The 11884-nt window shown below is 34.9% G+C and overlaps 2 protein-coding genes across 2 annotated transcripts; both read right to left on the bottom strand.

Moving 5' to 3' along the window:
- LOC114454671 (transcription factor 7-like 1) lies at positions 1 to 1819 on the bottom strand. The gene is made up of 7 exons (XM_028435296.1): positions 1805 to 1819; positions 1401 to 1697; positions 1242 to 1300; positions 1055 to 1144; positions 777 to 936; positions 574 to 681; positions 1 to 465 (listed from the first exon to the last, which is right to left on the bottom strand). The coding sequence occupies exons 2-7, from the start codon at positions 1461 to 1463 to the stop codon at positions 418 to 420; spliced, it is 528 nt and encodes a 175-aa protein (XP_028291097.1). The 5' UTR covers positions 1464 to 1697; positions 1805 to 1819; the 3' UTR covers positions 1 to 417.
- Positions 1820 to 8027: 6208 nt separating this feature from the next.
- Positions 8028 to 10986, bottom strand: LOC114454668 (transcription factor 7-like 1). The gene is made up of 8 exons (XM_028435292.1): positions 10800 to 10986; positions 9618 to 9684; positions 9213 to 9509; positions 9054 to 9112; positions 8867 to 8956; positions 8589 to 8748; positions 8388 to 8495; positions 8028 to 8279 (listed from the first exon to the last, which is right to left on the bottom strand). The coding sequence occupies exons 2-8, from the start codon at positions 9645 to 9647 to the stop codon at positions 8232 to 8234; spliced, it is 792 nt and encodes a 263-aa protein (XP_028291093.1). The 5' UTR covers positions 9648 to 9684; positions 10800 to 10986; the 3' UTR covers positions 8028 to 8231.
- Positions 10987 to 11884: the final 898 nt, after the last annotated feature.

Genomic DNA, 11884 nt, shown 5'->3' with positions numbered 1-11884 from the left:
GAAGTTTAAGCAAGGGTGGATTTCAGAACGGTTGCAGCTCCCGGACGTATCTCTGAACTCAGACTTCAGCCGTAGTTCCAGTGTCGTAGCAGGACGAACGCGTCTAACACGAGGACACGCCCACTCTCCGAATTTGTTTCCTTTTCTTTGCCTAAAACAAAACACATAAAATTTTAAGTTAGCTGATGAAACAGCAATTTGCATTATCTCTGGATTTATATTACATGTGTGCCTCAGAATAATATATGTGAAGTAGAGCGTGTGCATTTCAGAATTTATAAGTGTGCATAAAATATATATTTGCAAAATCAAGCATGTGCATTTGTGATAAACCCTGCAAGAGTTCATTCATTGTGATATTGTCCTGATTCCATAGACTTCAGCCGTAGTTCCAGTGTCATAGCAGGACGAACGTCTCTAACACGTGGACACGCCCACTCTCCGAGTTAGTCTCCTTTTCTTTGCCTAAAACCAAACACATAAAAGTTTAAGTTAGCTGATGAAACACTTTCACAGTCACTGTTCCATCACCTTTAAGGTTGCTGTGGCAACATGTCTGCAGGGTAGACTTACATAGTTCTTTCTGTTGGTCCAGTCGGGGTTCTGCTCGAGGTGGAGCAAAGCACAACGTTTGGCCTCAGTATTATACTGATCTTTGTCCTCCGCTGGCAATGACTTCCACTGTTGATGGAAAACAAGAAAAGTGTCACTAACACACACTGAAGACTAAAGAGTTTAAAGATCACAGATCATTCATGGAGGAAAAACAAACTCACCCGTTCACCGAGGAATTTGTTGACGACAGCGCTCGTCCTCACGCCCAGATCTTCCTCCGCAGACTTCCTGTGCTCTTTGAGAAACAGCATGAAGGCATTGGGGGGCTTTTTTATGTACGGCCCCTCTTCCACCTTCTCCGCCTTACGCTTGTTCACCTTTCTGAAGGAACAAAACACAAATACACAGTATAAGAGCACATGTTAACAGTGAGCAGAGCATGATCCAGAGTCAGTCACAAGAAAGACATGTACGATGAAAACAACTTCAGGACACTCACTTTAAGACTGGAGCCTTCACTGGGGGTGCTGGGACTGCTGGGACTTCTGGGGGTTCTGGTTGCACGATTGAAACAACATCATTCTCATTCCTACAAAGATTAAAACACAAACACACTGGATCAGAAATCATGTCACATGTGAAGTAACGTCTGCGTTTGAACACGTCTGTTTGTTTGCTTTACTTACTGTCCTCCAAAAGTGGGAAGTGGATTCATCCCTGCAGTGAACACTGGAAGTCCATTATCCTGGAGACACAAAAACATGTGAATGTTAGAGTTCCCATCATAGCATCAATACAAAGATCTACAGAAATACATTAAGAACTGTGTTAAACAGAGATCTTACTGTCATAGCAGACACAGCCGGGGGGATGAAGGTTTGGAGCTCAATATATTGTTGGGCCTGCATGTGCACATCATTAGGAATGGGGTTGATGGTTGTAGGGTAAGGATTTTGTGGGTGGCAGTACTCTGCAATAGACAAGACATCAACGGTTGTCAGGTCTTCATAGTTTGGAGCCCCGTCCTGGTCGTCAGAGAACGTTGTTTGGTCCTGAAGCAGTTGGGCAATGTACTGGCCATTTATTTGTTGGGCCCCGTACCCGTCATCATAGTCCTCAGGCCAGTATGAAAAAGTATCATCCTAAAGAGCAAAATGACATCCATATTTAAAGAACCATCAACAACACATCAACATTGTTAAGTAGAGAATTCTACAGAAGAACAGGAAGGGCGTGTCCAGGTTCTTACCGGCTGAACGTGCTGTTCTGGGCCCACATCTCACTGATCAATAGGCCACAAAATATTCTCCAGACTCTGAGGGAGGAAAGAGGTTCAGTGAGTAGATCAGTGACATGTATTAGTAACAAAGGTTAAAGTAATGTAAGCATTAAGATCAGTGATATTTACAAGCACTTTACATGAGTCATGCAGAGCGCCACAATAATAATCTACAGAATTATCTCATCAAGGATTAGAAGAAAGAGTAAGAGTTTATAAATTATACTTCTGTATTCAATGTCTTATGTTCAAATGTTTTGGTATTTTTTCCCCATTTTCATTATTTTTTTTGCATATTCAAAAATAAACAAGTCAATTAAATTCTCCCCATATAAAGTTTAGCTTACCCTTCCTTAGGGAGGACTGGTGATGGTCACAATAAAGCAATATAATAAATGTATTTGTTAATATATTTTGCAAGAATAAAACATGCATAAATGTTGCAAAAAGATTGCACTACAAGTAATGTTAACCTTTTACAACATATACAGACAAAACATAAATAAATACTTCATTTGTGCAGTGAGTATTGTATATCACTCTATGGATGTTCAGCACTGCTTTCTTTTAAGGAATTTATTTATTTATCATTTATCTACTCATTTATTTTCTATTTTTAGTATCTATGGACAGCACAATGACATTGGTCAAAGCAGATGCATTTTTTAAATATTATTTTCATGTAATAAGTTGCAACACTTGTCCACAGGAGGCTTTTGAATAAGAAAAATAATTATTGGATGTATTCTAGCCTACTTGTCTGGTTGTTTCCACAACCTCCACACAGTCATTTATTAATTATGCATAAAGCATTATTAAACAGAGAGTTTTGTGCAGTAATGTGTGATTTAATGCTAAGTTTTATTAAGTTTTTGAAACTTTGGACATGCATAATCTGTGAATAAAATCATAATGTAATACGATGAAAAAAGAAAAAAAAGCTATTTAAACTTAAATAACAGAAAATTAATCTACATGAAGAAAATAATCAATGTAGGAAATAAAGTATGTATCAATGTAAATAAATGAAGAAAATATTCAAACAATGCAAACAGCTTCCATGGTTGGTAACGACATTTCACTCAGTCAGTGACTGACTGAACGTCATTGGCTGTTAAAACGAACCAAAACCAAATCATATCATGGTCTTACTTTTCTGGTTTCCTGTTTTTAAAAGTCCTTTTCTGGTCCTGGTCAGAAGTTTAAAGTAAACTTTTCGCTCCTGTCTCTGGTCAAAGATGCTCACAGCTCTGCTCTCACCGTCTGTCGCTGCTCACTAAGAACGTTGAAGGTCAGTAGGTGACTTTAACTGACGCATCCACCTCGTTTCTATGGCTACGCCACGTTACGCACACACTTTTCAAGATACACGCTCTATTTTTGTTTTTATTTGTGAGCATAAATAAGGACAATCTAGACGTTTTATATGACAAATAAAAATACAAACATTTACGTAGGCCAGTGTTTTTCTATGGAGGACCAAACATTTTAAATAAATGAATAAAAGAATAAAAACACAAACAAAAATTATTAATGATTAAATGAATAAAAGTTTAAACATAAAATTAAAATAAATTATATTTGGATATTTTTTTTATTTCCACTTTTATTTATCAATCTATTTTTTTTTTTTTTTAACACAATTTTTAAATTTTTAAATTTATTTATTTATTTATTTATTGATGTATTCATATTCGTATTCATATTTAAACTGTTGTATTTTTTGCCACCTATATTTATCAAATTTGTTTTTCATTTTGATTTTTCCTTTTTTGATTTTTTACGTTTTTTTATTTATTCATTTTAAATTAAGCGGGTTTGGTATTCATCATTTATATATCATTTTTGAATAAAGATTAGAGGTCTTTGGCTGGTTTGGATTCCATAAATTTTAGGGATTTGATGTAAAGTTGAAATTCATTTAAGAGAAACATTTTAAGGGTCTTAAAAGTTTGGCATTATGAATAAATAATTTGGCTAAGATTAGTAAAACATTAACCAATAACTCTAAATCCATACGGAAACGTATATATAGACCCCGGGCAGGGCCGGCCCGTGGCATAGGCAGTATAGGCAAATGCTAGGGGCGCCGCCAAAATTACATCCATCCATTTCAGACCCTCTTATTCCGGTTTGTCAGGGTTGCGGGGCCTGCCAAAATTAGAAAAGATTTATTTATTTATTTATTTATTTTAATATTAATTAAACATTCAAAGCCCTGATATTATTAGCAAACTAAACTTGGTAGTATTATTAATAATTAGTTAGTCTAGTTTTAATGAATATTAAAAAAAAAAAAAAAAAAAAAAAAAAAGTTTTACTCCCGCCCCCCAAATCGATTGACAGGTTGTCTGAGGCGTGACGTCAGCTCGGACCGGTTGTTTACTGTTTACTGCTGCAGCAAGTGACGTCATGTGTAAACAACCAAACTAATGATCTGTGCCCAGGGAAGAAAAAATGTAAAGAAGAGGAAAATGTGGAAAAGTCAGAGGTAAGACAGTGTTTGAAGATCCATGACAATTTATTCATCCATCATAGTCAAACAAGCTAGCAGAGCGACCATGCTAATGTTAGCAGTGAGTGCTAAACAGAAACAGATAAAATACTAGCTTAACAAAAACATTGATTGTATGGCAACAGTGGTCTATTAATTTATTACATTGTAGTTTAACGTAATTTTAAGAGAACTATGTATTATTATGTACAGTACATGTAAGGAGTGACATCACAGTTTGTGTTTTATACAGGGGGCCGTATGTATTTAATATATATATATATGTATAAATGACTTAACATGATTTATAGATAGGTAAACATATTACAGATGCATAAATTATTAGGAAGAAAGCTAATACTTCTAATTTAGTCGAGACCTTTTTACTTTAAATAAAACTGTATTGTATATGTAAACTTGTGTTTTATTACTATTCTGTGTCAATCTACTTCATAAATAATATATAACTTTTATCTACTTTTATCTGCTTTGTGCTACATCTTAAATTTGTACAGCTTCATCTCTATTTATAAATATCTAAATATTTATCACTTTCTAATCACAACATACATATCCTATGACTTGGTTTGATTGATAGACGAGCTAATGGGTTCACATTCTTTTCCCCCTTCAGATTCACTGAGGAAATGTGACGATGTCATCAAAAAAACCACTAGATTAAACTAGTAAGGCTGAACTAAAGGATGGATAGATGGGGCTTTTTTTAGCTTGTGTTGTTAAAGCTGCTTTATAAAGCGCCACCAGAAAATGACACTATTTTTACTAAATAGTTTATTTGTGCAATACCTCTGCGAACTGCAATTGTTTAAGTTGATGTGTGTTCAATACTGCAATTTCAGTTATATATATATATATATATATATATATATATATATATGTATTTACCACTTACCACTATCTGTTTATTTTTTATTTGTATCTTGTTTTTGTACAATGCCTTTTTCTAATAACATTGATAATTTGTATTTTGAATGTGTTACTAAGATGTTTAAATTGGCTTTTATTTACTTGTTTGTGTTCTTTCATGTGTATGTGAAACCCTTTTATCAAAATGAAATAAAATGTCAAAAAAGTATTTTTGCTCATGTTTTCTCCTCATGTAAAGCGTCTTTGTGGATATGGTGAAGACCACTATGTAAGTGTTAGAAATGATTCTGACAATAATAACATAACAATGATGTAAATATCAATTACTTGGTTTAAAAAAACGGCATATAAGGGGGCGCCAAAAGGAAATCTCGCCTAGGGCGCCAGAGAGGCTTGGGACTGACCCTGGGACTATTGATACGGAAACGTACGTTTTCCGTACATTCTCTACATAGGCGTAATGTGCCTATGTGTGTGAACGCTGAGCCAGGATGGCTGAGTGATCTAAGGATAGTGGAAGGACTCTTCCTTCCACTAACATGGGTTTGAATTCCAGCTTTTGTCATGTATAAATTTTTCATTTTAACATATTTAACATGCCAAATTCCACCTTTGAAAATACATATATGAAAAAAATAAACATTTTAGGGTATTTCCTGGGTTAGGGTTAGTGTTAGGGTTTAAATAAAAGGGTTAGCGGGGTAGCTTTAAATAAAACAGAACTTTAAGTCACGTGGTGCAGTCTATTCATAGACTTCTGTATGAATAGCCACGGCCTACATTAAACACAAAGGGCCTCCGACAAAAAGACATATAAGAATAAAAATAAAAGAAATAATTATTTTCTGGGATTTTGTTAGTACTCATTGGTTTTTGGGATTTTCCATTGGTTTCTTATCTCGCAAATTCTCTGTGGTCAAGACTCGAAAGCACTCGTAGTAAGATAAGAGAAAACCTCACAGCCTTTTAAATAATTGTCCAATGCATTTAACACAAGTTTTAAAATTAATAAACAAAAACAACACATTATAACATCTAACTTGCATTATTAATTTATTTTTTAATGATTGATCCCTTTTGAATTTGTGATTTTAAAAAATCCCATTGATTCCTGAACCCAGTCAAGCCTATAAAATCCCTGGGGTTCTTGAATGTATTTGAATATATTTGAATATATTTATATACACACCAGTGTTTTTCAATCTTGGGGTCGTGACCCAATGAGGGGTCGCCTGAAGCGTTTAGTAATAATAATTATTGTTTTTATTTATCTATTTTGCACAATTTAAAAAACAATACATAACATCAGAGAAATAGACATGCAGTGTAAGAAGAAGCTGAAAGAGCTTAAAAATGAATTATTCTTTTTCAAATTAAAACACCACACACAATCTCAAACAATTGTAAAGTTTTGTTTTATGTTTAATATTGTAATGATTTAATGTAAAGTTGAAATTCATTTAAGAGAAACATTTTAAGGGTCTTGAAAAAATTGGCGCTGTGAATAAAAATTTGGCTCAGATTAGTAAGACATTTACCATTAAGTTTAAATCCATACGGAAACATATCAATAGACCCTGGGACTAAGCTGAAAGAGCTTAAATATTTATTATTGTTTTTCAAATTGAAACACCACAAACAATCTCAAACAACTATTATATTTCACTCTCTCTAATATAAATATAGTTCAAATAAAATGCAGTATAAAAAATAACTGAGCTGACTCATATTAACACTTTGTACACTAATATTTACTACTTTGTATTTGTAACAGAAAAACAAATTTCATCATAAAGCTAGAGAAAAAAAGACTCTGAGGTCACGACCCAGAAAAATTTGGGAACCACTGATATACACACTTTATGTTGATTCTGTTTTTAGGCTATGTTTTATTTTTAATGAATGTATTCATGTATTTCATTCAGGGACTAATGGTTTGTTCTGGAAGTAATAAAATGTATCTGAAGTTACTTGAGAAGTTTTTGTTATGAGGTACTTTTTTACTGTTACTCAAGTACAAGTACTTTTAAAAATGGTAAATGAACTTGATTTATAAAGTGCTTTTATGTCTACACTGAAGTCGTCCCAAAGCACTTTACAATTTCAACTCATTCACCCACCAATGAGACTGAGCTGCCATGGGTCAACCACTGAGAGCAACTTAGGGCTCAGTGTCTTGCCCAACACATAGACTGGGATCAAACCCCCAACCTCTTGATCAGAAGATGACTGATGAAGTAACAGTACTTTTACTTGAGTACCGTTGTTGTTTCCTCTACCCACCACTGGTTATAAAGTATATTTAAGGAAGTGTAGAATACTTTGTAAGTATGCCAAGGTCAGCAGGTCACAATGGTTAATAACTACATTTACACAAATACAACAGCAGCTGATATGATCTCCTAGTGCTGTCGCCCACTGCCATTTAAAGTGTCACACTATGTGGTTTGTGATGGATGTAGTGTTATTAGGTTGAATTGATTACATAAAAAAAGGGTAGTTACAATTTTTTATTTCATATTTCATTCACAAAATGTACAATGTGTCACATGATGGTGACAGAAGCTGTTGAATCATCAACTACAAAAAATGACTGTAAGAAGTTTAAGCAAGGGTGGATTTCAGAACGGTTGCAGCTCCCGGACGTATCTCTGAACTCAGACTTCAGCCGTAGTTCCAGTGTCGTAGCAGGACGAACGCGTCTAACACGAGGACACGCCCACTCTCCGAATTTGTTTCCTTTTCTTCGCCTAAAACAAAACACATAAAATTTAAGTTAGCTGATGAAACAACAATTTGCATTATCTCTGGATTTATATTACATGTGTGCCTCAGAATAATATATGTGAAGTAGAGCGTGTGCATTTCAGAATTTATAAGTGTGCATAAAATATATATTTGCAAAATCAAGCATGTGCATTTGTGATAAACCCTGCATGAGTTCATTCATTGTGATATTGTCCTGATTCCATAGACTTCAGCCGTAGTTCCAGTGTCATAGCAGGACGAACGTCTCTAACACGTGGACACGCCCACTCTCCGAGTTAGTCTCCTTTTCTTTGCCTAAAACCAAACACATAAAAGTTTAAGTTAGCTGATGAAACACTTTCACAGTCACTGTTTCATCACCTTTAAGGTTGCTGTGGCAACATGTCTGCAGGGTAGACTTACATAGTTCTTTCTGTTGGTCCAGTCGGGGTTCTGCTCGTGGTGGAGCAAAGCACAACGTTTGGCCTCAGTATTATACTGATCTTTGTCCTCCGCTGGCAATGACTTCCACTGTTGATGGAAAACAAGAAAAGTGTCACTAACACACACTGAAGACTAGAGTTTAAAGATCACAGATCATTCATGGAGGAAAAACAAACTCACCCGTTCACCGAGGAATTTGTTGACGACAGCGCTCGTCCTCACGCCCAGATCTTCCTCCGCAGACTTCCTGTGCTCTTTGAGAAACAGCATGAAGGCATTGGGGGGCTTTTTTATGTACGGCCCCTCTTCCACCTTCTCTGCCTTACGCTTGTTCACCTTTCTGAAGGAGCAAAACACAAATACACAGTATAAGAGCACATGTTAACAGTGAGCAGAGCATGATCCAGAGTCAGTCACAAGAAAGACATGTACGATGAAAACAACTTCAGGAAACTCACTTTAAGACTGGAGCCTTCACTGGGGGTGCTGGGACTGCTGGGACTGCTGGGGGTTCTGGTTGCACGATTGAAACAACGTCATTCTCATTCCTACAAAGATTAAAACACAAACACACTGGATCAGAAATCATGTCACGTGTGAAGTAACGTCTGCGTTTGAACACGTCTGTTTGTTTGCTTTACTTACTGTCCTCCAAAAGTGGGAAGTGGATTCATCCCTGCAGTGAACACTGGAAGTCCATTATCCTGGAGACACAAAAACATGTGAATGTTAGAGTTCCCATCATAGTATCAATACAAAGATCTACAGAAATACATTAAGAACTGTGTTAAACAGAGATCTTACTGTCATAGCAGACACAGCCGATGGGATGAAGGTTTGGAGCTCAATATATTGTTGGGCCTGCATGTGCACAACATTAGGAATGGGGTTGATGGTTGTAGGGCAAGGATTTTGTGGGTGGCAGTACTCTGCAATAGACAAGACATCAACGGTTGTCAGGTCTTCATAGGTTGGAGCCCCGTCCTGGTCGTCAGCGAACGTTGTTTGGTCCTGAAGCAGTTGGGCAACGTACTGGCCATTTATTTGTTGGGCCCCGTACCCGTCATCATAGTCCTCAGGCCAGTATGAAAAAGTATCATCCTAAAGAGCAAAATGACATCCATATTTAAAGAACCATCAACAACACATCAACATTATTAAGTAGAGAATTCTACAGAAGAACAGGAAGGGGCGTGTCCAGGTTCTTACTGGCTGAACGTGCTGTTCTGAGGCCCACATCTTACTGATCAATAGGCCACAAAATATTCTCCAGACTCTGATGGAGGAAAGAGGTTCAGTGAGTAGATCAGTGACATGTATTAGTAACAAAGGTTAAAGTAATGTAAGCATTAAGATCAGTGATATTTACAAGCACTTTACATGAGTCATGCAGAGCGCCACAATAATAATCTACAGAATTATCTCATCAAGGATTAGAAGAAAGAGTAAGAGTTTATAAATTATACTTCTGTATTCAATGTCTTATGTTCAAATGTTTTGGTATTTTTTCCCCCATTTTCATTATTTTTTTTGCATATTCAAAAATAAACAAGTCAATTAAATTCTCCCCATATAAAGTTTAGCTTACCCTTCCTTAGGGAGGACTGGTGATGGTCACAATAAAGCAATATAATAAATGTATTTGTTAATATATTTTGCAAGAATAAAACATGCATAAATGTTGCAAAAAGATTGCACTACAAGTAATGTTAACCTTTTACAACATATACAGACAAAACATAAATAAATACTTCATTTGTGCAGTGATTATTGTATATCACTCTATGGATGTTCAGCACTGCTTTCCTTTAAGGAATTTATTTATTTATCATTTATCTACTCATTTATTTTCTATTTTTAGTATCTATGGACAGCACAATGACATTGGTCAAAGCAGATGCATTTTTTAAATATTATTTTCATGTAATCAGTTGCAACACTTGTCCACAGGAGGCTTTTGAATAAGAAAAATAATTATTGGATGTATTCTAGCCTACTGGTCTGGTTGTTTCCACAACCTCCACACAGTCATTTATTAATTATGCATAAAGCATTATTAAACACAGGGTTTTGTGCAGTAATGTGTGATTTAATGCTAAGTTTTATTAAGTTTTTGAAACTTTGGACATGCATAATCTGTGAATAAAATCATAATGTAATACGATGAAGAAAAAAAAAAGCCATTTAAACTTAAATAACAGAAAATGAATCTACATGAAGAAAATAATCAATGTAGGAAATAAAGTATGTATCAATGTAAATAAATGAAGAAAATATTCAAACAATGCAAACAGCTTCCATGGTTGGTAACGACATTTCACTCAGTCAGTGACTGACTGAACGTCATTGGCTGTTAAAACGAACCAAAACCAAATCATATCATGGTCTTACTTTTCTGGTCTCCTGTTTTTAAAAGTCCTTTTCTGGTCCTGGTCAGAAGTTTAAAGTAAACTTTTCGCTCCTGTCTCTGGTCAAAGATGCTCACAGCTCTGCTCTCACCGTCTGTCGCTGCTCACTAAGAACGTTGAAGGTCAGTAGGTGACTTTAACTGACGCATCCACCTCGTTTCTATGGCTACGCCACGTTACGTACACACTTAGAAAACATTTCAAGATACACGCTCTATTTTTGTTTTTATTTGTGAGCATAAATAAGGACAATCTAGACGTTTTATATGACAAATAAAAATACAAATATTTACGTAGGCCAGTGTTTTTCTATGGAGGACCAAACATTTTAAATAAATGAATAAAATTATTAATGATTAAATGAATAAAAGTTTAAACATAAAATTAAAATAAATGATATTTGGATATTTTTTTATTTCCACTTTTATTTATCAATCTATTTTTTTTATTTTTTAACACAATTTTTACATTTTTACATTTATTTATTTATTTATTGATGTATTCATATTCGTATTCATATTTAAACTGTTGTATTTTTTGCCACCTATATTAATCAAATTTGTTTTTCATTTTGATTTTTCGTTCTTTGATTTTTTACGTTTTTTATTTATTCATTTTAAATTAAGCGGGTTTGGTATTCATCATTTATATATCATTTTTGAATAAAGATTAGAGGTCTTTGGCTGGTTTGGATTCCATAAATTTTAGGGATTTAATGTAAAGTTGAAATTTATTTAAGAGAAACATTTTAAGGGTCTTAAAAATGTGGCATTATGAATAAATAATTTGGCTAAGATTAGTAAAACATTAACCAATAACTCTAAATCCATACGGAAACGTATCAATAGACCCCGGGCAGGGCCGGCCCGTGGCATAGGCAGTATAGGCAAATGCTAGGGGCGCCGCCAAAATTACATCCATCCATTTCAGACCCTCTTATTCCGGTTTGTCAGGGTTGCGGGGCCTGCCAAAATTAGAAAAGATTTATTTATTTATTTTTTTAATATTAATTAAACATTCAAAGCCCTGATATTATTAGCAAACTAAACTTGGTAGTATTATTAATAA

Source organism: Gouania willdenowi, chromosome 21 (genome assembly GCF_900634775.1).
Source record: "Gouania willdenowi chromosome 21, fGouWil2.1, whole genome shotgun sequence".
In the NCBI taxonomy this organism is placed as follows: Eukaryota; Metazoa; Chordata; class Actinopteri; order Blenniiformes; family Gobiesocidae; genus Gouania; species Gouania willdenowi.
The sequence above is the reverse complement of the archived record's forward strand: the minus strand, read 5'-3'. Positions and strand labels throughout refer to the sequence as shown.

Excerpts from the sequence above, each read along its gene's own strand:
- LOC114454671 (XM_028435296.1), bottom strand. The coding sequence starts at position 1,463 with ATGCAGGCCCAACAATATATTGAGCTCCAAACCTTCATCCCCCCGGCT. Across the intron at positions 937-1,054 it reads GTGAAGGCTCCAGTCTTAAA|AAAGGTGAACAAGCGTAAGG; the intron begins GTGAGTGTCCTG and ends TTGTTCCTTCAG. Across the intron at positions 466-573 it reads GGACCAACAGAAAGAACTAT|GCAAAGAAAAGGAGACTAAC; the intron begins GTAAGTCTACCC and ends GTTTGGTTTTAG.
- LOC114454668 (XM_028435292.1), bottom strand. The coding sequence starts at position 9,647 with ATGTGGGCCTCAGAACAGCACGTTCAGCCA. Across the intron at positions 9,510-9,617 it reads CAGAACAGCACGTTCAGCCA|GATGATACTTTTTCATACTG; the intron begins GTAAGAACCTGG and ends TTTGCTCTTTAG. Across the intron at positions 8,496-8,588 it reads ACAAATTCCTCGGTGAACGG|TGGAAGTCATTGCCAGCGGA; the intron begins GTGAGTTTGTTT and ends TTCCATCAACAG.